This window comes from Oryctolagus cuniculus, chromosome 20 (genome assembly GCF_051225735.1).
Source record: "Oryctolagus cuniculus isolate XC-2025 breed Fujian yellow rabbit chromosome 20, ASM5122573v1, whole genome shotgun sequence".
Lineage (NCBI taxonomy): Eukaryota > Metazoa > Chordata > Mammalia > Lagomorpha > Leporidae > Oryctolagus > Oryctolagus cuniculus.
Genome location: NC_142886.1, coordinates 23,373,842 through 23,400,484, shown reverse-complemented (window position 1 = coordinate 23,400,484; position 26,643 = coordinate 23,373,842). Strand labels below are relative to the sequence as shown.

At 52.6% G+C, this 26,643-nt stretch overlaps 1 protein-coding gene across 6 annotated transcripts in view; it reads left to right on the top strand.

Moving 5' to 3' along the window:
- The window catches only part of DPF3 (double PHD fingers 3), a 307,659-nt gene that overhangs the window by 148,104 nt on the left and 132,912 nt on the right, over positions 1-26,643 (top strand). For all 6 annotated transcript variants that reach the window (XR_007911682.3, XR_007911683.3, XM_051826041.3 and 3 more), the window contains exons 3-4: positions 3,653-3,760; positions 25,693-25,820. Coding sequence is in view for 4 of the 6 variants with exons in the window: in XM_051826041.3 (XP_051682001.1) it covers positions 3,653-3,760; positions 25,693-25,820 (236 nt within the window). In the remaining 2 variants the exon portion in view is untranslated. The remainder of the gene's footprint in view (positions 1-3,652; positions 3,761-25,692; positions 25,821-26,643) is intronic.

Below are 26,643 nucleotides of genomic sequence, written 5' to 3'. Positions count from 1 at the left end.
GGAGGACCAAACAGCAGCATAGGTGAGTGGCGTGGGCAGGGTGCAAGGCTCCTCCAGGTCAGCCAACTCATGACACTTGTCTCATCTTCATGGCTAGCGAGTGCTGGCCCCCGTGGATGTCCCTGGACGGTGGGTATTCGTCGTGCCCTGGTCCTACGGGCAAGGACTCAGGCCCAGGAAGGAGCTGGGATGTTTCCCGGCACTCACGTGCTGTGCGTCTGTTCTGTGGAGCTGTCCCAACCCACCAGAGAAGGAAGGAGACAAAAGCAGTCCCCTATTCTGGGTGTTCAGATTACCCAGCTCCCAGTGGCTCTCCCAGGACCGTGCTCCTGCAGCCCCATGCAGAGAAGCCTGGAGGTCGCTGACCCACAAGCACAGTGACTCAGGGAGGACATAGGAGCTGGACAAGTGTTGACAGCTTTGAACTTATGCTGCTTTGACGTTTTGAGAGTTCTGGTCTGCACCAGCTCCTTTTTACTCTCCAGCTTTTGGTCAGGTTGGAAAACCCATGAAGTAGCCTGCAGGGCAGGAAGGAAGCCAAAGGCACAGAGCCTGCCATGCTGGGGCTGGTGGGTGGGCTTTGGGCACGGTTTTTCTTTTTAGTTTTTATTTATTGGAGAGACAGGGGAAAAGAGAGAGAAACATGCACGCACGCGCACACACACAGAAAGGGAGAGAGAGAGGCTGAGGGAGTACTCCACGCCTGAAACAATGGGGGTTGAAGCCAGGTCTCCCACATGGGTGGCAGGACTCAGTCACGTGAGTGATCCCTGCCGCCTCCCAGAGCCTGCATTAGCAGGAAGCTGGAGTCAGGAGTTGGAGGCGGGTGTCAAGTCCAGTCATTCCAAGATGGTATGCAAGCATCTTAGCCACAAGACCAGATGCCTGCCCTGGACTGAGTTCTGAGCCCATTTTCTGGAAGCCCTCTGGGATATCTTGGACCTGGGTGGGTAAGTCTCTTGGAGCCAGGACGAGCCTGGCTTTGTTTTGTATGTTTCCGAGACCAGTTCTGTTCTGGTTGGATTTATTTGGTACAAATTCCTTGCTCTGCCAACTACTGTGTGCTAAACGTTGAGGATCCTGGAGATGAACACGGTTTCTGCCATGCTTGATCTTACAAAAACAGTAGGGGAGACAATCTAGTGGGCAGGCAATTAATTCAGATACCTTGGGGGAAATACAGGGGACCTTGGGATCCTACAGGAAAGGCCATCAAGCCAGGCTTGGTGCATCAGAGAAAACATGCTGGCAGTAGCTTGGCAATGCTCAGACAGCCAGAAGTTCACAGTCAGATGTTGCCAAACCTATAAAGTTCTTTGAAAATTAGGTTCCCAATTCCCCCACCTATCTACATTCAAATCAGACAGGGCTGGCCTGGATTTAGGACTCTGGTGTTTTTGAAAAGTTCTCCAGGTGGTTTTGGTTTCAGTCTAGGTTAAGAATCACTAACTCGGGCTGGCGCTGTGGCTCACTAGGCTAATCCTCTGCCTTGTGGCGCCAGCACACCGGGTTCTGGTCCCGGTCGGGGCGCCGGATTCTGTCCCTGTTGCCCCTCTTCCAGGCCAGCTCTCTGCTGTGGCCAGGGAGTGCAGTGGAGGATGGCCCAAGTGTTTGGGCCCTGCACCCCAAGGGAGACCAGGAGAAGTACCTGGCTCCTGCCATCGGATCAGTGCAGTGCGCCGGCTGCAGCGCGCTGACCGCGGCGGCCATTGGAGGGTGAACCAACGGCAAAGGAAGACCTTTCTCTCTGTCTCTCTGTCTCTCTCTCTCACTGTCCACAAAACAACAACAACAACAACAACAAACAAACAAAAAAAAGAATCACTAACCCAAGATGAGTGAGGATTAACAAGACCAGTTCTGGAATGTGGAGTGGTGGGTCGGCCCCTATGTTTGGCCTTCTCTGGGGTCCTGGGGAACACCACCCGGGAGGTAGGGTGAGCATCTGGAAGGGCCCTGGAAGCAGCACAGTGTGACAGGGTCAGAGATGACCCCGTCCCAGAGTGGGCCACACCAGCAACACTGCGCTCTTGCCAGTGATGCCTTCCCTCCACGAGCGGCCTCGGTGGGCTCTCCCGTGGGTGGGAGCACGCACTCACGCACTCTGGCTTTAGCTGATCCACTTGGTTTTCTGTGAATCCTCAGCGGCACAGGCTCTTCCTCCTGTGCAGTGGCCCGTGAAACAGGCCCACTCTAGTCTCTACCTCGATGCTTTCCCACACTCCGAGGGGCAGGGGTCCGAACCTCCAACTTGTCCAGTCTCCCGACCTGGGGAAGCAGCTGTGTGATCCAAACTATGTCAGCCCATGAGGAGACCCGGACATTTTGGTTTCCTTACTATGGATACATAGTGACGACACCTGTTTAGATGTTCTCTATGCAGACAAAACAGGAACTCAGTTTCCCCTCTTGACTTGTCAGGGCCCTGGAATGGAAGACAGCGGATGGGAACAGGGCCCTGGCACTTTCTGAGTTCCAGGGTCCTAGCATGGGTGCTGACACTCTCTTGGGAGGCCAACTGCATCTGACAGCTGTCACAGGCCACATCCGTCTACGGGTCACAGAGTTGTGGCTTCCAAGGGGGGCTTGAACCTGTTCCTTCGTTCAGCAAATTCTCTGGTTTTTCTATGTGTTTGGCACAGGTCTGGTTCTGGGGATTCTGATGAGGACGAGACAGACAAGTCCCTGTTCTCACCGGGCTTTTCTGTCTACCAGGGTTTGGTTGGTGGCTCGCTGGCTTCTTGTAGGGGACATCAGAGAGTCTTTTCAGACTGTGAGTCAGCTTGTGGATCTGAAGTACCATCCTTGTCTCCCCTGGGCCCTGCCCTTTCCTCTGGGGACGACTGTGGTCTTGGGTGGTGAGTCTGTGTCCCGCTCTGGCCTCTGGCTGCCCCACTGTGTGCCACAGGAGCCACAGGAGTGTTGTGTGAGGAGCAAGAAGGCTCCTCCTGGGGTACTTTGCATGACAACAATGTGATGCTGGTGATGCCAAAAGCCCGGGACAGGGCGACTGTCACTGGGAGATGGCGTGGAACCCGAGCCCAGCCTGTGGATTGTGTACGGCTGAGGCAGGTGGGCAGGGATGTGCAGGTGTGCAGGCCCGGGCAGGTGGCAGGGTTGTACACAGAACCTGGTAGTGTTGGCTTAGGTGGGCTTCTGTGAGCAGCCAGCAGCTAACAGCCGGTACAGGAAGCCACTGTAAGTAGATGTGGCTCTTTTGATCCTGGAACCTTGAAATATTTCTCAATCCAGGCAATCCCAGTGAACCCACTGGCTCCTTCTGCTCCACTGTGAAGGGAGCCTGCGTAGCAGGAGGGACAGTGGCTTGGAAACGCTGTGCCGAGGGGACTCTGCAAAGGTTTCTCTTGGGGACTCAAGGTCCCTGTGCTTTGTTCCTTGGGCTAGGACCTCACAGCTGGTCTTGGTAGAGGTGCTGGGTGTTTCTGCAGTGGGCTTCCTGAACAGCGCCCTGGAGCAGAGAGTCAAGGTCCTGGGGCCAAATGGCATAGGTTCCACCTTGACTCTACTTTCAGCCAGCTGTGTGACCTTGACATATCACTTCACCTCTCTTCTGCTCTCTGTGAGTGACTGATCTAGTCAAAGGCCCCCTTCCAGTCTGGGGCCTTTAATCTTTCATTGTCTCTGTCCACAGGCCTCGCCCCAGGCCAGCTATACACATACCCTGCCCGCTGCTGGCGCAAGAAGAGAAGATTGCACCCACCCGAAGACCCAAAGCTGCGGCTGCTAGAAATAAAACCTGGTGAGTTCCCATGGGGAGAGGCAGGGGAGTGGGGAGGGGGCTGGCTGGGCCCAGGACAAGGTGCATGGAGCTGACTTTTCCAGGAGAGTCAACACGCATGGTGCTCGGAGGTGAGTCGCTGTGCTTGCTTGTGGGTGTGAACAAGTCCACCTGTCTCCCTGAGCTGCTGTCCCCTCTCAGTGTCTGGTGCCTTCTCCTCTGTCTGCTCTCTTGCCACCTGACGGGAGCAAAGCAAGCAGCAGCAGGAGCAGCAGGCTCAGGGTGGCTTACCTTCCCAGCAGAACCCAAGGAGCTGCTGCGCTTGGGGGTCATGTCGTGCCTTCCCTCTGGCTTCAGGCAGACCTGCCATGTCCCAGGTTGTATGTTCCTGAGCCTGCGCCGTGGACCTTGGCTCTCCTTGCCACACTGTGTATAAAGTTGTGGAGGATCTCACATGGAGGAAGGCCAGTTTGCTAAACATAGAACTCACCTTGGGCATAGGGAAGAGTTCAGGTCCACAATTTACTTCCAGGTCATGCAGTTTGCTTTGTGGCCATGCGGAAGCAATTGGTTGGTTTCTCTTCACTGCTGATCTGCAGGGCTCTACTACAAGGCCATGGAAAATGTGTATTATGAAAAAAATGTGTGGATTTTAAACATTTTTGCACCAAGGCAACTATCCTTTATTTTACTATTGCTGTTATTATTTCTATTAATTTTTGAATTTATTTTGAGCAAGAGAGAGAGAAATATCTTCCATCTGCTAGTTCACTTCTCCAGTTCCCACCATGTCTGGGGCTGGGCAGAGGCTGTAGCTGGGACCTGGGAACTCATTCCAAGTCTCCCAGGTGGATGGCAGGAATCCAGTTATTTGACTCATAACTGCTACCTCCTAGCAGCTGGGTAGCAGGCATCTGGAGGCAGGAGCCAGAGCTGGGCATCAAACGCAGGCAATCTGACGTGGGGCACAGGTGTCCTAACCACTAAGCCAAATGCCACTCCCTGCACTCACCTTTTAATTCCATTTTACTGCAGACTTTTTGAGGTACCCTTGTAGTATCAGACTTCTAACTACGTGGCCATCTTCAGAACAGCGTCTGGGTTATGGCAAGGCCAAGTGCTAACCTGAGTCTTTGGCTTTAAGGGAACCTCTGTTCTGGGGGGGCTGGGGCGTGACTCAGGGTGATGGGAGCAGTGCAGTCCCGCGGTGCACATACAGAGCTGACAGTTTCCCGCCGTCACCGAGGCATTGCAGATGGCAGTGGCTGCTGTCTGGCAGTCCCCTTTCTCCTCCCTTCCCATGCTGACCTCTGACCTCACTGTTACCTCTGACCCCTGAACTGGCAGTCCCCTCACTCCTTCCTTCCCACACCTGAGGCTGTGTTTGCTTTGCAAAATCTCTACCCACCGGTGGTCACTGGGGATGTTTCCACTCATAGGTCACAGTTAAGGTAGATTTGATTGTTGGCTTCAACCCTGATTTCACTGGCCTGGCAGTTTAATGTGGTGGTGGGGGGGTGGGGCTAGATTCTTCCGTGTGCTCGATGCAAGGTCTCAGATGTCCTTACACAACTTATGGATCCTCACAAATACTCCAGAGTGATGACTGGGGTTGTCCTGCCCTCCTACCCCCTAGAGTGACAGGGTCCAGGAGAAATACAAGTATAATATGAGCCACATGCGTCATTTTGCATTCTCTAGTGGCCACATTAAAAAAAGGAAGAAGGAACAGGGGAAATGAATTTTAATAGTGTATTCTGTTTAACCCAACATATCAAGAATGTTATTATTCCAACGTGTCATCGACATAAAAATTATGAGTGGGGACTTTTGTATTCTTTTCTCTTAGTGTTTTTGAATTCCAGTGTGTATTTTATACTTCCCCACATTTCATTTTGGACTGGCTGCATTTCAAGTGCTCGAGAGCCACATGTGGCTGGTGGTACCGTATGGTCAGTGTGATTCTAGACCCACGCTCAGTGTGTGGTCCTGACCCACTGCGGCAGCCTCACCTTGGGCCTCACCCCAGGCTCCTGGAGTCAGACTCTGTATCTCACCGGGACCCCCAGGAGCTTCCCCCAGAATGCGCACTGCAGCGTGAGACCCGTTGGTCTTGAACTCTTACCTGCAGCTGGGCCACATCTGTGATTCTTTAGCAGGCATAAAGAATTGTTGACAGGAATGGGTCCTTTTGGGGGTCAGGGCTCCCTCCCTCCTTTCCTAGCTCTGTTATCTGTCCTGATCTAGTGGCTGTGGCATGGGTGAGTGATGAGGTGACCCCTGGTTTAACTCTCACCTGAGCCACTTCCATTCTGCCCCCTTCAGATTGCTGGGTGGATGCTGTAGTGACGACCCAGCACCTGCCCGGTGGCTTCTGTGGGCTGAGGGAGGCTGTGACACAGGCGTCCACCCCTCTCTGGCTCTGACCTCTGGGTGTATTTCCCCGTCTGTAATATAAGCACGGTGGCTCCTCTGCAGCTACACTTGCAGGTCCATTATGAGGGTCAAGCAAGCCATTTAGATTAAAAAAAGAAGAAGAAGAAGAAAAAAAAAACCCAAGTCAGATCTAATTTTTAAAAAAGATTTATTTATTTATTTGAAAGGCAGAGTTGACACACACACATACATACGCACACACACACAGATCTTCCATCCACTGGTTCACTGCAATGTCAGGATCTAGGCCAAGCCAAAGCCAGGGGCCCAGAATTCCATCCAGGTCGCCTACATGGGTGGCAGGGGCCCAAGGACCTGGGCTATCTTTTGCTGCCTTCCCAGGCACATTAGCAGGGAGCTGGATTGGAAGTGGGGCAGCCGGGATGCCAGCGTTGTGGTTAGTCTATTCATGTGCCAGGAATCATGTCTATATAATTTTATCCTCTTCCTGCTCTTCTTTCATTAACATAAACATAAACTCTACGTATTTATGGGCCTCAGGGAGACGTTGCCATATATGTATATAGTACACACTGATCAAAGCAGAATAATCAACATGTGCCCCTCGTCCTCCTTCTCAACACAGCATGGTCACTGTGCATTTTGCTCTTTGTACTTTAAAATGTACCTTGGATGTTGGATATATCAGTAAATAGTGTCCTTATTTCTTTTTTATTATTACATAATATTGCATTGTGTGACTGTACTGTAATTTGTTTAACCAGGCTGTTCCAAATTTTTGTTTCTAATTCTTTCCAACTCAACCAGTGATGTGATACATATTTTGCACGTATATGAGGACATCTTATATGTATTTTGTCAATGTAAAGAATTTGAAAAATATTTATTTATTTGAGAGGGAGGGGGAAAGAGTGAAAAATTCCCTTCCACAGGTTCACTCCCAGATGCTCATAATTGGGCTGAGGCTGCAGCTGGGAGCTGGAAAGAAAATCCAGGTCTCGCATGAGGGTGGCAGGGTCCCAGTCCCTTGAGCCTTCACTGCTGCCTCTCAGGGTCTGCCCTGGCAGGAAGCAGGAGTCAGGAGCCACAGGTGGGAATCGAACCCAGGCACTCCAGTGTGGGACATGGGCGGCTTTTTTTTTTTTTTTTTTAAATAAAGGTTTAGTTATTTATTTGAAAGCCAGAGTTACAGAGAGGCAAAGAGAGAGAAGTCTTTCATCTGCTCGTTCACTCCCCAAATGGCCGCAATGGCCAGAGCTGCACCAATCTGAAGCCAGCAGTCAGGAGCTTCTTCGAGGTCTCCCACATGGGTGTAAGGGCCCACACACTTGGGCCATCTTCCACTGCCCTCCCAGGCCATAGCAGAGAGCTGGATCAGAAATGGAGCAGCTGGGGCACGAACTGGCGCCCATATGGGATGCCGGCACTTCAGGTGGTGGCTTTACCCACTACGCCACAGCGCCTGGCCCAGGACATGGGCTAAATGCTTTCCCTCCTGCTTTTGAAATTAATTTGAGAAGCAGAACAAGAGAGTTAGGGAGGCGGGGGGAGAGGCATTTTATTATAAACACTTGCTGTTAATTTTAAATTATTAGTCTTAATTCTTAACATTTACATAAAAAGTCTTCATTAAGAACACTAAGTATATCACACTAATTGGGTCTTCTTTCACCAAAACACGGGCGTTTAGCACTATAAATTACCTTAGATAACAGTAACTCTAATTCTGTATTATAGTGGGATGCAGGTAGGTTAAGAAACGTGTTCAAGATCAGACAGCCATTTCCGTGGCTCCCGCAGAGAATCTAGATGGCGTGATCTCCTTGTTGAGGATTCCTCTGCTTCCCTGTGTTGCTGACAGGTGCACTAACTTGAGGGAACTTTGCACGGCGCAGGTGTTTGTTTTAGCAGTTAAGACACTGCTCGGGACACCCACATCCCACGGGTGAGGGCCTGGTTTCAGGGCCTGGCTCTGCTTCTCATTCACCTTCTTGTAAATGTGCACTCTGGGAAGGCAGTAGGTGATGACTCCCATGATGTGGGAGACCCAGAGTGAGTTCTGGGCTCCTGGCTTCAACCTGCCCCAGCCTTAGTGTTGTAGGAATTTAGGGGATGACCAGCAGATAGAAGGTTTCTCTCTCTCTGTTCCTTTCAAATAAGAAAAACAAAATTTTTAGATAAGAAATTTTAACAAGGGTTTTCTGTTACAGATTAATTTTACGTTTATAAAACTGATGTGTATTAATTATTAAAATATAACAAGAGATCATTAAGATTCCCACATTCATAAATGTTAGAAGCTCAAATACAACTAGTCTAAGAGAAGAAAGGGAAGTCGGCTCATGAAAGAGTAAATCCCAAGGTTCACCTGGCTTCAGGCACAGCTGCATCCAGGCGCTCAGACATGCAGCAGTATGGGCTGCATTTCCCTTCACTGGACACAGGTGTCTGCCAGAGGCTGCAGACTCAGCAGGTCCTGTGCCCAGCAGAAAGGCTGTCCCCTTCTGCAGCTGTGGCAGAGACATCCTGGGCAGGACGGCCTTGCTGGCTGGGTTTATGTCACTACACTAGCCACTGCCACCCAGGGCATGGAACGTGAGTAGTGATCATCGCCACAGCCAGTGTCTGGACAGCACCTGTGGCTTACAAAGCTCTTTACAGAGAAAGTTCACTCCTATCACTTCCTTGATCCCTGCCGCAGTCCCGGGAGCTAGAGAGGGCAGAAGGGGTAAAGGGGGCAAGAGACCAGTTTCGGGGTGGGCGTTATGGTGCAGCTACTGCGATGCTTCTGGGACACCCACCTTCTGCATGGGAGTGCTGGTTTGAGTCCCTGCTGCTCCACTTCCAGTCTAGCTCCCTGCTGATGTGCCTGGGAAAGCAACAGAAGATGGTCCAAGTACATAGATTCCTGCCACCCACGTGGGAGACTGGGACGGAGTTCCTGGCTCCAGGCTTTGGCCTGGCCCAGCCTCAGCTGTTGTGGCCATTTGGGGAGTGAACTCCCCCTCCCCCTTTTGCTTTTCAAGTAAACAAGCAAAATAACCTGAGGGGGGAAAAAAAGAGAGAGAGAGAGAGAGAGAGAGAGCACAGTGTATAGAGAGGGACCCAGTCTGTGGGCTGAGCTCTTCACCTGTCAGGGAACTTCCTACCACCAGTCGGACTGATGCAAGAAGTGCTTTTGTGAATGTTTTAAAATTATTATACCAAACAAACGTATTTATTGCTCTTTGCTGTCAATATTTCTATCCATCAAGGCCTGTTTTATGAGTGTTTGGTCCTTCTGGCTTTGTACCAGTTTTGGGCTCCTGGCTTCAAATGACCTTGACTTTGTACCCCTGGCCTCCCAGCCAGGGTGCACCCTGCCTGTGGCTGAGCTTGGAGCAGCTGGGTTCCTAGATGGCTCTGGACTTACCCCATCCTTGGGCCTTTTCAGAGACATGGGAGGGGACAGGAGGAAACTTAGAACTGCTGATTTGCTGTGGCCACATCCCCACCTGCACAGTGCGCGCGCATCTGGGATGCTTTGAAAGGTTTCCCCAGCCCCTGCCCCAGGCACGAGGCAGAAGTGGCTGTACTAGGTTTTGGGGGGGGGAGGGCAAAAGCCAGCCCAGCTCTTTTCTGAGGACAAGTGCCAGCCTTTGTGGGGATAGCCACAGAGGTGCAGCCGGATCTGCGAGTGGGCAAAGTCGGGCCCACCAAAGGCAGGCTTGTTCCTGTAACACCAGCATCCGGGAAACAACGAACAGCCCAGGCCTGAAGAAATAACTTTGAAGTGACGGAGCTCCTTGTCAGGTGAGCTCATTCTCCTCTTGGGGTAATCACACCTACTACCAAGCTTGCTAACAAGCAGGGCCCTGGGAGCCTTTGACCAAATGTCTGTCATTTCCAGACCCTGGGCCACGGGGCCCAGGCCTGGCTCTCAGAGAACAGGGACGCGTGCACCTGCCACCACAGGTGTCAGGATGCTGTGGCCGCGCCTGGAGTCAGGGATAAGGAGCCCCAGCCTGGTGCCTCGAGGCAGTCAGGAGCCTCAGAGAGAGCACAAAACAGCACAGCCCAAGGAGTGAAGGCTTCCCCCGGGGAGCGTGAGCTTGCATTCCCGTGTTCCCCCAAGCCAAAGTGTCAGAATTGCTGAGCCTCACCCTTGGCCTGCCTTTGTGCTGTGGTAGCCGGCAGCGCCCCCTCTGGGTGGGCATTTGTCATGCGATGCCCCCTTCTGGCGGGTAGGCAGAGCCAGGCTGTCTCAGTGTCTCTTCTGTTCCCTTGCCCGGGTCCTCGTGCAGGCACCACCCACGCACGTCTCGGTGGCTCTGCCCTCATGTGCAGAGAGGGCCTCCTCCCTGTCTCAGGGGTGCCCTCCCCGAGGGCGGGGGCTGCCTGCACAGCAGCTGTACATGTTTCTGCATTCCATTTGATGTGGGTTCAAGGAGGGCATGGTTGTTTTGGTCAACACTTTGGAGTGTGACAAGGGTAGAGCCACTGTCCAGAGTCCCTGGACGTCTTGCTGTACAATCCTTGTAGGTGGGGGCAGGGATCAGATGGGTGGACTGAGGCAGTCTTCCTGAGGAGGGGGGAGCAGGGAGCAAGTAGGGACCACAGAGGGAGCAGCTGGGGAGCTGCAATCCTTTTGGGAGTAGCTGGGGAGCTGCTATCCTTTGCCCACTGCAGTGGAACTGGGTGGAGCCTTTCTGAAGGATGACGTGTACGACAGGTTTATATACCTGTCATGGCATTGTTTGTAGCAACAACAAATGAAGATTGGAAACTATTGGAGGGTCCATTGATAGGGGACTTGATAAATACATTTTAGTACATTTGTAAGATGGAATATCTTTGTGTTCTTATGCCCTTATGCCTTAAAAAAAAAAAAAAAGCAAAGATGTCCAAGACATGTTGCTAAGTAGGAAAAAAAAATTAAAGCCAGGGAGTAGTGTTGTGGTGCAGCAGGTTAAGTGACTGCCGGGGCTGGCACTGTGGCTTAGTGGGTAAAGCGGCTGCCTGCAGTGCCGGCATCCCATATGGGTGCCAGTTCGAGCCCTGGCTGCTCCACTTTCGATCTAGCTCTCTGCTATGGCCTGGGAAAGCAGTAGTGTGGGAGATGTGGAAGAAGTGCCGGGCTCCTAGCTTCAGATTGGCTCAGCTTCAGCTGTTGTAGCCATCTGGGGAGTGAACCAATGGATGAAAGACCCCTCTCTTTCCCTGCCTCTGCCTCTGTGTAACTCTGCATTTTCAAATTATAAATAAGTAAATCTTAAAAAAAAAAAAAAGAGGTAGGTGGGGAGAGGCAAATGGTGCAACATTATGTAGAACAGAAGTCTTTTTGGACAAAATTTGCTGAAAATCGATGATCAATTTGTTTGTTCTGGGCTGTAGCTCTTTCGATTTATGGAAATTAGAAGACCAAGTTTATTTTGAGGGGAAACCAAGCGTGCACCCAGCCCTTGGCACCCCTGCACCTCCCACTCCTGAGAATGCCCATCTTTGCTCTCCCTTTCCTCCAAGCATGCCGGTGTAGGCTGCCCCGGTTGCCGTTGACACGCACCAGGGGCCCAGCTGTGCCTGTGACTCTCAGCCCCCCAGGTCCCACCATCAGCATCATCCTGCCATGTCCTCACCTCCTCCCTGTCACACCCTCCGACGGACGGCGAGGGGCCGCCAACAGCAGGTCGCCGGCCGACACTCATTGTCCCTCTCTTCTTCTGCCCTGTCCCTCCCAAGTCCAGCAGTGACCAGCGGCTTTCAGCAGCCAAGGCCAGGGCGTAACATGGGCTGGAGTCGGCTTTGACTCTGCGTCTGCCGCACTGCATCAGGAAACCAGGTCTGGACAGAGGGAGGCGGGTCGCAGGCTCAGGAATCTTGAGGGACCTTGAGAAGGTCTGAGGACAGGGTCACCAAACTCTCTACCTCTGGGACAAATGCAGACATTCAGGGAGGGGGGCGGGGAGCCAGAGCTTGGCTGCCACAAGTCGCTGGTTCTGTCCCGAGGGGGTTACTTCAGTCTGCTGTTCCCATCCAGTCTGCTTCTTGGTGAACACGCCTCCCTCCTGCGTTCCCACGTGACTCTCTGCAGGTACACAGGAGACTGCGTGGGGGTGAGGGGGGGCTGGAGCTGGAGGGGCTCCTTGGAATCCCCGCTGCCCATGCCAGGCGTCACCTAGCAGTGGGTCCCTGATAAACATCTCACCCCGCCCCCACCCTTGCGTGGGCATGTCAAGGACGGCCCCTACCACACTGTGCCTCTGCTGACTTACAGTGGACTTGGGCGTTGTCTGCGGCTTGTGCCTGGCTGCAGGGGTGAACGCAAGGTGTTTCACGTCGCAGGCATCGCAATTCCTACAACCTGAGGACTTGGGCCGGGGCCCGGGACCAGCAAGGACCTCCCTGGACCCTCTCCCTAAGAAACCAAGCTTTGTCCTTGCGCAGGGGAGCCGAGCTGGCAGGCGAGAGAGGTGTGTAGTGAATACCCACGAGCAGGCCCTGAAGCCGGGCAGATGTTGGGCAAAAGCCAGCTGCTTAACACAGAGCCTTATAACTGCACTCTCTCTTCTCTGTTTCGCATGAAGAAAAGAACCAGGCTGGGAACAAACTCTACTTGTGTCCCTCTGGGTTCAGTGCTCAGATAGTCTGCTTGGATCAATTTAGCATCTTCGAACCCCAGACCTTTTGGTCCCTATGGTCTTGGGCAGAGAGTATCTTCATTTTAGAGGCTGGGAAACCATGGTGCAGAATTAGGAAGTTAATTTCCCCAGGGGGCATGAGTGGCGAAGCCAAGGAAAGAACCCTGGGTGGGGGGAAGCCTGTTGGAACTGGCGCCATGTTGCTCCAAGACCCAACACACGTTCCTGTCCCTGGGATGTCACTGAGGCCGTGACGACTGCTGGGCGTGTGGGGAGCAGCATGGCTCGTGGCCACCCCTGGCAATCTGAAGGGTGACGGCAGGGGACAGCCAGGTATAGGGTTTTGGTTTCTTTCCCTTGGTTTCCCCCTGTTTTCAGTAGTTCCTCAGTGACCACGGATCAGTGACCAGGACAACGCTCCCCACTGCACCCCCATTGTGTTTTGTTGGGGGAAACAGGAAGACAGGAGCCCTGAAGGAAGCAGTCTCCTGGGGTACCCCAAAGCAGAGGGCGCCAAAGCCAGCCAACCAGCAAGTCACAGGGACACCTCAGAGAGGGGCATCGTCCCCAAGGGGGTGGTCTGGCAGGGGTGGGGAGGGCCGTTTTGCCTGCCTGGGGTGCTGTCCCTGCTGGCCTGAACTGCCAGAGAACTCTCCAGATGGGAGCCGGCTGCGGCCAACTTCCCAGCCTTTGAAAATCCTGCATCTTAATTAGTTCCCTACTGCTTTTGTGCATGGCCCACATTCTAATAGGCTCCAGGCTTCTCCCACCATGGCGCTGTGAGGTTCAGTGCGATTTCTCTTCTCCCCAAGCAGCCCCCACCACGGCTCCTCCGACACCCTCCCCGTCCGGGAACAACTTAAGGGACGCCAATGTGCCAAGCATGTAGCCTGAGATTGATGAGCCTGTCAGCGGGCTCCCTGTGCCCCCCAGCCCTCCCCCTCTGCCGAGTGCTTCTCAGATGGATGAGCAGGGCGGGGGGCGGGCACCGTTGGGGGGGGGGAGGGAAGGGACCCGTGGAGCCTGGAGCCAGGTGTGAGCTGGTGGACAGCGTGACCTTCTCCCGGCCTGCAGAGGAGTCTGGCTGTGTCCTTCCGAGGGGGAAGGACGCTCCGCTCCCACCCGGCTGCCCGTGCTTATCTGTCTCTGTGCGGGGGGTTGCCTGAGCTTGGTACGGCTGGGAGAATGGATGCCTTCAAGTGCATCAGGGGGAAATGACCAGTCATTTATCTCCTTCCTGCAGTGTCAGAGCCTGCAGCCATCCATCCTGGAGGCCTGCAGCGGCGGCTGCCTCTGCTCCATGGGCCTCAGGAGTGGGGGAGCCAGAGAGAGGTGGGCAGGCGACTCCAGCCCCTCTTCATGCCCCAACGCTTGGGTCCCAGTGACCTGCTCCCTCGGCCTCCCTGGTAGTCTCAGGAATGGAGTCGGGGCTAGGAACTGAGTCTGGGTGTCCTCATAACTGCTGCGCTCTGCAGGGGGCTTTCGGGGAGATAGGCCTGGGTGAGGAAAGGGGCTCGCAGCTGGGAGTGGGCCGGGCAGCTGCAGTTCCCACAGGCGAGCCTGGCAGAGCCACATGTACAGCCTGAGGCATCCCTGACGCCACTGCCTGTTCACCTGTGCTCTCCCCACTGGAAGGGAAATGTTTTGCGGGGAGGGCTTACCCATTTCTTCATCTGCATCCCTGGCAACCCTGCAGGGGCTTGGCACAGAATAGATGGATAGGGATTTGTTAAAGAGGCAAAGGAGGGGGAGTGTGTCTGGTTTGAGCTCAGGTTTGCTTGGGGAACGTAGCTGAGGGCTCTTACCTTCTGAGTTTTGCAGCTGAGGAAGACTGAGCCAGCGAGAAGCCTTGGCCAGCAGAGCTGGACTTTCCATGCGGTGCCCAGCCAGCCCTGTGTGGCCCGTCTTTGGTTTGAGATTCTAAGCAGCCAAGCTCTGCAGGAAAGTATACCAACAGGGGTCACGAGGCCTGGGTTCAAGTTCAACTTCCTCCACCCACGGGCTTTGTGGTTTGAGGCAATCGCCTAAGCTCACTGGCCTCGCCTCTTTGTGTGCAGTGCATCATGTTAGCCTCACACCGCTTACTCTGAGCATGGTGTAAGTTGAAGGCTGGAGGACTTGGTAAGGGTAAGGAGGCAGTGTGATGCCATGAGGACACTGTGCCACTGGGTAGGCCCCAGGACTCGTGCCTACTGCTGCTCTTGTCCCCAGTGTGAGCCCAGGATTCGTGCCCACTGCTGCTCCTGTCCCCAGCGGCCCATGGTGAGCTCCTGGCAGACACTCTCGGTCCAGCTGGAAAATGTTGTGCTGACCGGCCCTGGAGGAGGAGAACTTACTTGCAGTCTCCGGAGGGTTCTGCTCTAGAACCTTTTATGCCAAAGAGTGAAGACCTGGTATCTGGCTGTGGGACTCCGTCCTTATCAGACCTAGACCCCTATGTCCCTGAACTGGGCTCTCCCACATCCTCTGCTGGTTCAGCAGGAGTGAACTTTGAAGGCTTCCTTTATGCTTGACCACATCTGTTCGCCATGGTGTGCGATGGCAGGCCCATATGGCTGTGTCTATTTTTTCATTTTTAATATTTATTCAGGGGCAGGCACTGTGGTGTAGTGGGTAAAGCTGCCACCTGTAGTGCTGGCATCCCGTATGAGCACTGGTTTGAGTACGGTTGCTCCACTTCCTATCCACCATCCTGCTAATATGCCTGGGAAAGCAGCAGAAGTGTTTGGGCCCAGCACCCACCCATGTGGGAGACCTGGAAGAAGCTCCTGGCTCCTGGCTTCAGATCAACCCAGTTCTGGCCGTTGTTGCCATTTGGGGAATGAACCAGTGGATGGAAGACCTTGCTTTCTCTCTCTCTCTCTCTGCCTCTCCGTAATTTTTTTTTTTAAGATTTATTTATTTATTTGAAAGGCAGAATTACAGAAAGGAGAGGGATCTTCCATCATGCTAGTTCACTCAAGTGGCTGCAGTGGTGGTGCTGGGCCAGGCTGAAGCCAGGATCCTAGAACTCCGTCTGGGTCTCCCACATGTGTGGCAGGGGCCTAAACAGTTGGGCATCTTCTGCTGTTTTCTCAGGCACATTAGCAGGGAGCTGGATTGGAAGCAGAACAGCTGGGGCTTGTACTGGAGCACTGATGTAGAATGCTGGTGTTGCAGGCTTAACCTGCTATGCTGCAATGCTGGCCCCTTCCCTGTTTATTTTTTATGTTATCATTGTTAGCTCTATTAAGGTGTACTTGTTAAGAGTTGTATATATTTGGGACGGACAACATGATGCTTTGATGCATATATACACTGTGAAATGATTAAATGAAGCTAATGATCCTATCTGTCAGCTCCCCTGCTTAATTTTGTGATGAGAACAACATTGAAGATCTACTCTGTTGGCAATTTTCAAGTGCACGATACATTATTAATAGCTGTGGTCACCACGCTTTACAAGGGATCTTTAGAACTTATTCATCTTGTCTCACTGAAGCTTTGTGCCTCTGACCTGTCTCTCCCCACTTCCCTAGCATCCTTGGAGATAGTTCACTTGCTCAATCCATTCCTGCTAAAGCCCCACCTACCCTCGCCTTTGTGCTAAGCTGCATTATCTGGGCTGTGGGCAGGCCCAGTGGTGACTTGCTTTGACAGTGTGGGTACTTTCTGTGAATCAGGGATGGGAGGAGGGAGGCCTGTCTATGGCCCTGGCCTCATGCTGAGGTCTCATCCTTAGATGCCTGCCTAGGGGCCAATGGGTGGGCACAGCAGTAGCCATGCAGCAGGATGGTCAGTCTCCTGGGATTCTAGAACAAACCGTAACAAGGACCTGCAGGAGGCAGCCTGCGTCCTCTGTGTGAACCTCGTCTATTTTGAGGTCTATGAGTCACAAAACGGGGAATCAAAGGTAGCCAAGACAATGGCACCCCTTGGGGACCAGCAGCTGATACCTGGGCCTGCCATCATCATAGGAGATGGGGTCTCTGGTCCCCCCAAGTCTTTCCCACTATGGGCTGAGAGATAACAACCCTCTCCACCCCCACCCCGGCTGCTCCCTCCCCAGGAGTCTTGAGAGTCCAATGGGGATAAACGAAATAATGATTCTTAAGCTCCTTGCTGCTCGGTGTAAGTTGGTGTATAAATCCCCAGAAATATGATGAGCTTAATTCCTCAAAATAATAAGCCCCCAGAAGAGACAACTGCACATTTGTATTTTTAAAGAAAAACTAAGAGGCAGGTAAGACACACACACACACACACACACACATCTGAGCCCTCGTGATCAAGCAGGAGGATTCTTCGCTATTGTGTGTGGGATTTCTCCCTCCCTCTGGCTCCATGACTATCTCCAGGCCCCAGCGTCAGAGCAAGCCCGTGATGGATGGACGGATGGATACGCCTTGTCGGGGGTTTCACCACCATTTCCCCGGGGGCAGTCTGTCTGTTGGCGGAGCACAACCTACCGAAAGATGCTATCTCTTGCAAACTCGACAGCTAACAGACAGCTCCTCTCCTTGTGTATTTCCCCAAAGAAGAACTGTCTTAATCTGTTTTTTTAATACAGCATATTTTATTATAATCCATATACGATGTGCAGGTTGCCAGTCCTCCGCCCTGTGCCAAATAACCCAGGGAAGGAGTCAGGCTCTGTGCGCTGGTGACATCCAAGGCGTTTGCATTTTTAAATGACCTGGGATTTAATTACTCGCCGTGCTCCGGTGTTGCGCTTCCAGACTCATCTCACCCGCATCCTGTTAATGAGCTCGGTGGCTCCAGCAGCCCAGTGGAGGCTTTTCTTTCGGTGCATTGGGTGGCAGGCTTGGGGGCACCTGTGTCAAAGGCATGGGCTTTGATCCGCACCCAAGAGGACGGCTGCCCTGTCCGTGGCCCTGGAGAGAAGCTGCTGCTCTTTGCTGACATTTTTTCCCCTTTGCTTTTATTTGTGTTTTCTTCCTCCTCTTCCTCCTCCATCTTCTTCTTCTTTTTTTTTTTTTTAAACGACTTTCTATGGTTCAATCCTTGTTTGTCTAAGAGGTTTTTTTTCTTATTTGGAAACCGATTTGCTTCGGTTTGCACAGAAGCTGTCTCTGGTGTGATGGATCGTGCTGGAAGTCACCCAAGGAGTATCTCTGTTCCCAATTAGAAGTGGAGGCAGTGCTGCTTCCGGGGGCCCAGGGAGGCGGCTGGCTTGGGTGACAGCTGCTGCTGCTCCGCAGAGAGTAACGATCCGTGGGTTGATATCCATGTGTATAGAATCAGGCTAATTTTAAGATGAATTATGTGTGTGTTTTGGATCGTTTTCTTTTAATGTTAAATGTTGGATGACTCCTGTCAGGTTAGGTGGTCTCCAAATTTGTGTGAGGTTCAAAATGAGTGCACTTGTAAGGGATTACTAAATTCTGTATCTCGATGAGCCATATTAGAATAAGATTGAATCAATGAAATCCCCGCGGGCTCGGTAGGAAGCCTGACTAGGATGCACTTGGTGGGAGTGGACCTGTTACCTCCCCACCCCCCTTCACTCTGAGACCTCCTGCGGCCAGGAGCTGGAGAATGCCCCCTCTGCTGGCTTGTTTGGGGGTGGGGGTGGATACGCTGTCACTCTGACCTTGTGAGCCTTACCCATAGTGCTTTGCAATCAGCACTCTCCACTGGTCAGTTAGAATGCTGCTTTGGGCATGGTGCTCCATCTCAAAAACTGTATTTAAATTCCTTCCATTCGGGGGAGCAAAATCATAGTAAATGTTAACTTTTCCTTTTTTAAATAATGTTTATTTAAAAGGTGGAGTTACAGAGAGGAGAGACAGAGCGAAAGTGAGAGCAAGAGAGATCGAGAGATTGAGATCTTCCATCTACTGGTTATTCCCCAAATGGCTGGGGATGGGCCAGGAGCTTCTTCCAGGTCTCCCACGTGGGTTGCAGGGGCCAAGCACTTGGGCTGTTTTCCGCTGCTTTCACAGGTGCGTTAGCGGAGAGCTGGGTTGGAAGTGGAACAGCTGGGACTCAAACCTGCACCCACATGGGATGCTGCTGCCACAGTGCTGCCCCAAATGTTACCTTTAATGCCATAAACCTGTGCAGTCCAATTTGGTAGCTACCAGCCACGTGTGTCTATGGAGTAGTTGAAAAGGAATTAGTTTGAATTGAGATATGCTGAAAGTACAGCATACATACTGGTCTTTGAAGATGAAATGCAAATAAAAGTGTGAAATTTTACATCTTATTTTTTAAAATACATAAAATATACTGTTAAAATTAATTGCATCTGCTTTAAGTTGCTTTTTAAAATGAGGCTACTAGAAATTTAGAATTACCTGAATGTTTTGCATTATATTTCGATTGGACAGTGTAGCCATACCATTAAAATCAGAACAATTCAAAGTTTAAAAATACCATCAAGCATTTTTAAGACATTTATAACAGCCCAGGGTTTTTTACATATAAGATCTAATTAAAAAAGATTTATTTGTTTGAAAGGTAGAGTGATGGAGTGATGGAGTGGGGTGCGATGGAGGGAGGGGGTGTAGAGAAAGAGAAAACCCAAGAGACTGCTCTTCCATCCAGTGGTGACTCCCTAGATGCCTGTGACAACCAGGGCTAGGCCAGGTCAGGCCCAAGCCAGGAGCCAGGAATTCCATACCTGTGGGAGGCAGGAACTCAAGTACTTGGGCCATCATTTGTTGTCTCTCAGGGGCATTAGCAGGAAGCTGGATTGTAAGCATGGATAGCTGGGACTCGAACCGGGCACTCAGAGGTGGGATGTGAGTATCTCAAGTGGTGGCTTAATCCTCTGCACCACAGTGCCTGCCCTGATAGAATTTTCCAAAACAACTTTTAACTCAGTGAAAAGATTTTTCCAAAAATTATTTGAGAGAGAGAGAGAGAACTGCCCTCGCCTGCTTTACTTCCCAAATGCCCAGAACTAAATCCAGATCTCCTACATGGGTGGCAGGAATCTAATTTCTTGAGCCATCACTGCTGCCTTCCAGGTGCACAGTAGTAGGAAGCTGGAGTCAGGAGCTGGAGCCGGGAATTGAAAGCAGGCACTCCGACGTACCACTAGGCCAAAGGCTTCTCCCTATGGTCTAATTTTGGATCCAAGTTTTGAATAGAATAAGAGAAATAAAAATTGATAAGCCTCATTTTCCACCCTGTTCCTCACACTCGGTTTGTTGTGTGGATCCTGCTGGGGTTTCATACGCAGTGTGTCACCCTGTGGCGTCTCACGCCAGCACCATGATCACCTCCCACTTAACAGGGCTGGGTTAAGTCGCCAGCCTGTGTCCCGCTACTAGTGAACAGCCAGGCTAGGGTCTGCCTTCAGGGCTGTCTGAAAGCGGTACCCACAGGAGCTAATTCGGTGTTTTGGTCAAGAGGGGAGAGTGATAGCATTGAACTTCTCAGTGGGCCTGGGCAAGCCCATCGTTCTGTGTGGCCCTTTCCCCGTGAGCGGACTGGACTCTGGGGGCTGCAGGACGCTGATTCCAGCCCCTAGCATGCAGCAGGGTCCAGTGCACATTTCCCCTCTTGATTCTTATCCCGTGTCTATCTGGCAAAATGTGATTAAAGAGGAGGCAGTGATTGAATTATGGGGAAGCAGGAGAGAGGCAGAGTCAGCAGGGCGGAGGAGATGGAAGGTTCTGTCGGGCTTGATGCCGTTACCGAAGGTGGGCGCCGCTGGGGGTGTTCCTAAGAGGAGAGCACAGAACCACAACCAATAGCTCCGCCTCAGCCAATGTCTGCCATGACATGTAGAAATCAGGGAGGCTGGGAATGCCAGGAAAAGGCACAAAGGTTTGGAAAAAGACCTTTCAAGCAAGGCCCCAGGGAGGCAGGTGGAGTCTGTGCAGCTGCCTAGACAGGTGGGTGGTGGAGGCAGGTTGAGTTCAAGGCTGGATGTCGTCTTTCTCCGGCTCTGTGATCTCTTAAGCGTTTGAAACCTCCCAGTGCCACGCGGTCTTCATCTGTTCCAGGGGTAAGTGTGCGCTTGGATGTGGAGGGAAGACATTGTGTACAGCAGTAAGAGGCGCTGCGTTTTGCGTGTTCAGTAAGTGCCACGCCCTCTGCACATATAGAGGTAAAGGGATGTCAAAGCGTCTGCGGAAAATGGAACCAAACTATGTTTATTCTGATGAAAAAGTTTTGCAGCCCATGCGTCATCATGTCATAACACACATTTTTCCATGAACTTTTTGAGGACTGCTTATATGCAAAGACTTCAACATTTTTTTTGGCACCAAAGTAAACTTTCAATTCCCTTTTCCACAAATGTTTTGAAGTACCTTGTACGTTCTCCCAAGTATCAGGCTGGCCCTGCCAATTACAGCTAAGAAGCCAGATGGTTCCTGGCTGACTATGGTTCCACTTAGAAGTTTTGGACTTTACAGCGCTGTGAAAGTGATAGCCATCAGAACTTGGTCTTTTCTCAGGCTGGTGATTTGGGATATGGTGATGCAAGACAGCGGCAGCACCTGCAGCTCCCCAGAGCGCGGGGGGTTGGGGGGGACCAATACTCTGTACTCTGTGACAGTGCACTGTGTCGCTAAGCTGTGGCGTTCCGTGGGTTAGGTGTATTAAGTGCATCTTCCGTTTATGGTATTTTCAGCTTACGATAGGATGACCAGGATGTATCCTCTTCTGAAGGGAAGCATCTGGATGATGAGTGGGACCTCTTTGTCACCATCACAGTGTCCCCTGGGATAGGTACATTCTTGTCTAGTGATGTGGCTTTTGGCGAAGCTGCTTCAGTTCCCTGGGTCTCAGGTGACTCATTGGGAAAATGAGATGCCTGTGTTTGATGACCTGTAAGGCCTTTGCCAGTCCTAAAGGGCTGTGCGCTCTGGCAGCAGGAGTGTTTAATGCGGAGAAGGTGAAGGGGGGGCGCTCACATATGAACGTCAGAGATACAAGATATACGACTGTCGGCAGTTGGAGGGATGCTGACCAGCTGTTCTCTTTTGACTGAGCACAGGGCATGAGGCACACCTTCACTGTCCCAGATGTGGCATTTGGAAGACTTTTCCAGCTTGGGGAAGGGGTCCTGTGCTATCAGAGCAGGCAATGGAGCTGCACGCTCCCAGTTCACTAACGCAGACAGTAGACTATTTTTCTGGCCCTCGACTCAAATGTGAGTTCATCAGACAGGCCTTGCCCGGCTCCCTGGTCTAGCGTAGATGGCTCCTCCCCTGTTCTTTCACACTCCACTGTGCTGCTTTCCTCCATAGCAATCCACATGTGCATCTCAGCTTGTATTTGACCTTTAATGCCTGTCTGTTAATTTCCTTATTTAATCTATTTGAAAGGCAGAGAGATGAACAGATTTGCATCTGCTGTTTCACTCCTTAAATTACTGCAACAGCTGGGACTGGGCCAGGTCAAACTGGGAATCTGGAACTCAATCTGGCTTTTCCATGTAGGTGGTGGGGGGCCCAAGTACTTGAGCCATCACCTGCTGCCTCCCCGGGTGAACATTAGCAGGAAGCTGGATTGAAGGCAGAGCTAGGACTTGAACCCAAGCACTGTGAAATGGGAGGCTGGCATCCCAAGTGGCATCTTAACCTCTGTGCCCAACACCTACCTCTAATTTCGGTTTCTCTGTGCTGCAAGCTGCCTAAACGTGGCATCCGTCTTTACTTGGTTCACCTCCTTTGCGCCTCATCCTGGCACAGCGTCTGTTACATGACAGGTGCCTGGTAACTATTGGTTGAATGGCTAGCTGGCTGGCTGGGTTTCCAAGGTGGCTGATGTGGTGGAAGTACTTTTTGATGGAGGCAGATCCTTTGCTCTACTTTTGTGTTAAGAAAAATCCCAGGGGCTGGCGCCGCGGCTCACTAGGCTAATCTTCCGCCTTGTGGCGCCGGCACACCGGGTTCTAGTCCCAGTCGGGGCGCCAGATTCTGTCCCGGTTGCCCCTCTTCCAGGCCAGCTCTCTGCTGTGGCCAGGGAGGGCAGTGGAGGATGGCCCAAGTGCTTGGGCCCTGCACCCCATGAGAGACCAGGAGAAGCACCTGGCTCCTGCCATCGGATCAGTGCAGTGCGCCGGCCACAGCGCGCCGGCCATGGCAGCCACTGGAGGGTGAACCAACGGCAAAGGAAGACCTTTCTCTCTGTCTCTCTCTCACTGTCCACTCTGCCTGTCAAAAAAAAAAAAAAAAAAAATCCCAGATACCTTGGCTCCCAAGGAGCATCAGGTGCTGTTTCTCCTTCCCACCCTCTTTCCCGGAGGGCAGTTACCCAGGGCTGTTTGTTTCTTCAGCTTGAATTGGACACTTGGGGGACCCCCTTCATGGCCCGGTCAGTCTGTGTGCTGTGGTTTGCATGTGGTTTGTTTGCCCCAGAGCTCCTGTATTGGAGGCTTGGTCCTCTCTATGGTGAGTGAGAGGCGAGACCTGGCGGGAGGCCCGTGGGTCCTTGTGGGGCTGCCCTGGGAAGAGGTAAGTGTAGTTGTTAGGGGACCCTGAGTTACAGCTGCAGAGTGCGCATTGTGATAAAGGCTTGAGCCTGAGCCTCAGCCTGAGTTGCTCCCTGGCCTGGCTGGTGATGGGATCTTCCCTCCTGCACATGCTCCTGCCTCCAGGATGCCATCTGCCATGAGGCCTTCCCCAGAGCTGAGCAAGAGCCGGCACCATGCCCTTGAACCTCTGGGACCGTGAGCCATGCCAGCCTCTTTTCTTTGTAAAGTTACCCAGCCTGCGTATTTCATCATAGGAACGGAAAACAGACTGGATTTGTTCCTGGTGCAAGAAGCTGGAAGGGCAGGTAAAGCTCCACTGGAGTCCGACGGAAGCCCAGTGGAGCAAGGCTTGGTGGTGCTGCCTGTCTGCGTTTGCCCCTCCAGATCCACACTTGTGTCCAGGAGTGTGACCTCTGTGCCCACGAGGCTCTCGTGTCCTCTGGCTTCCTGTTGAGGGTGGCCAACAGGAGAGGGCTCAGCAGGAAGGTGGAGGATGTGGGGAGAGAGCGGTGGGCCAGGCGCCCTTTCCCTTGGTTTCCTGGCCTCAGGGCTCCTGTGCTGCGAGGCCCAGCCCCTGTCTGGGGCTCTGCTGCGGTGCCGTCTCCACGTTCCTGCAAGCACTCTCCCAGCAGTGATGGCTCCCCACTGCCAAGTGTGCCAGGATGCTTCACCAGACCTGCTGGACCCCTAATCCCACCTACACCCAACTCTCAGTTCTCCTCTCGGGGAGGCTCATCTGCCCCCCAACTCATTCCCAGCCCCCCTCTGCAGCATTTTCTTGCACCCATCTTACCTGAGACAGTGGTGCTGCCCACACATCTCATGGCGAAGGTTGGGACCTCTCCCATTAGGTGGGTGTGAGGTGTGGGATCAGAAAAGACGGAGCAAAATCAAAATATGACCACTTGTACTTTAGGTTTCTGTTTTTATTTTATTTTTTTAAATTTATTATTTTATTTGAAAGAATTGCAGAGAGAGAGAAACAGAGAAAGAGAGAGGGAGAGGGAGAGAGAGAGAGAGAGAGAGATCTTTCATCTGCTGGTTCACTCCCCAATCGCCACAACAACTGGGACAGGGCCAAGCCAAAGCCAGGAGCCAGGAGCCAGGAGCTTCTTCCAGGTCTCCCATGTGGGTGCAGGGGCCCAAGCACTTGGTCCATCTTCAGCTGCTTTCACAGGCCATCAGCAGGGAGCTGGATCGGCAGTGGAGCAATGAGACTCGAGCTGGCACCACCCATGTGAGATGCAGCCGTTGCGGGCGGCAACTTTACCTGCTACACCACAGCACTGGCCTGGGGTTCTGTTTTTAACTAGAAAAGTAATGCCACCTCTGTTAAGTTGGGAGTTTGGGGGACACTTGAGGAAGGAGTTCAGCTTCTCTCTCTGGTCTCTCTCGTGGGCAGAGCTGGCTCCTGTCACCCCTGTTCAGTTGGCTTAGTGGCCTCAAGCCCCAGTTGATGGTGACATTCCTGGTGCGGTTCCCACTCTGCTGGTCTCCCTGTGCTGGGCCCTGCAGCCCTCTTCCTGCTGGGCTGGGTCCTGCCGGGCTTTGGACCTCGCTCTCTGTTTCCCCCCAGCTTTTAGAACGGCCGCTTCCCCAGTGAGCTGATGAGAACGGCCTCTCTGAGGTGGAAATAGCTTTTCTTGGAGCTACTGGAGCTGGGTAGCCGGCATGGCCAAGGAGAGGTCATGGGGGTTGCGAGACAAGAGTGAGGGTGGAGGAGAGAGCAGGCAAGTTGAGGCCAATGGCGGTGAACTGCTGTAGGGTTTTCAAAGCCCTCTGGCCTAAGAGAACACGTTTCTGCTCCCATGGAACCCCTGTAATTCTCACTGTGGAGACGCAAAAAAGGGCTCCAGGATCTTGAGTGCTTTGCCCAAAGTCGTGTGGCCGGAGAGTGGCAGGCAGTCTGGTCCCACGCCCAGCGGGTGCCCTATTTTGCTCTTTTTCAGCTTTCACTGAGGGCATGGGCAAGGTTATGACCTGTCTCTGGGTAGGGGTGGGCGTGGTGGCACAATGAGAGGCCTGCATCCCATATCACAGTGCCTGGGGTTCCCGTATCACAGTGCCCGGGGTGGGATTCCCCCCGCCCCCAGCTTCCTATCCAGCGTCCTGCTCATGTGCACCCTGGGAGGCAGCAGATGATGGCTCAGGTACTTGGATCCCTGCTACCCAGGGAAACCTGGATGGAGTTCTGGTTTCTGGCTTCTACCTGGCCTGGAACTAACCTGGCTATTGTGAGCGTTTAGGGAGGGCATCAGGAGACTGAAGACGGATTTTTCTTCCTGCCCCCTGTCTCTCTGCCTTTCAAGTAGATAAAAACACATTAATTAATATTTTAAAAATAAGGGAGTGTGTCCCTGAGATCATGAAACAGAGATGGATTTCCATGTTCCTGTTCCAGCAGGAGGAGAGGGCAGAAGCCACCCCGAGCCGCACCCAGGAGCCCTGCTCCCTGCGTGCTGTCCCGTCGCCTGACCTGCTTTTGCGTCTCTGTTTTTCAGAAGTGGAGCTGCCTCTGAAGAAGGATGGCTTCACCTCGGAGAGCACCACGCTGGAGGCCCTGCTCCGGGGGGAGGGGGTGGAGAAGAAGGTGGATGCCCGAGAAGAGGAGAGCATCCAGGAAATCCAGGTGTGTTTGCGGGTGTGGGGCCACCCAGGGCACCCCGCTGTGCTGCCTCCCAGAGCTTGGCATCGCGTCTGGGTCCTCCTCACCAGGGCCCGGCTGTACCTCAAAACACCCACGGCCAAGAGGTTTGCAGGTGCTCTTTGGGTTTAACACGTGCCCAGAAGAAGCCGTTGTTACCCTCAGATCCGTTCCTGTCCCCGATTCCCTGCTTCTCCATTCAAAATGGAATGGATGAATGAATGAATGAATGGTTGTTTGCCCTTTCACTGAGAACCAACTTGGGTGTTTAAATATTTATTTGAAAGGCAGAGCAACAAGAGAGAGACAGAGAGATGGAGAGAGCAAGATCTTCCATCAGCCAGGTCTCTCCCCAGGTTGGCTGCAACAGCCTGAGCTGGGCCAGGCTGGAGCCAGGATCAGGAACTCCCATCTGGTCTTCCATGTGGGTGGCAGAGGTCGGTGCCACGGGCAGCAGCTTAACCTGCTGCAGCACTACACTGGCCCCCAAATGTATGTATTTTAGGAATATAGTTATTTTTTATTTATTTGAAAGGCATAAACAGAGAGAGAGGTAGAGAGACAGACAGACAAAGTGATTTTCCATCTGCTGGTTACTCCCCAGATGTTTGCAACAGCTGGGATCCCAGAACTCAATCCGCATCTTCTACCTGGGTGGCAGGGATGCAACCCCTTGAGCCATCCCCTCTGCCTCCCAGGGTGGCGTTAGCAGGAAGCTGGATCCGAAACAGAGCTGGAACTCAGTCCCAGGCGCTGTGATGCAGGATGAAGGCACCCCAAACTGCCTTCAAGCACCCACCCCAAAAAT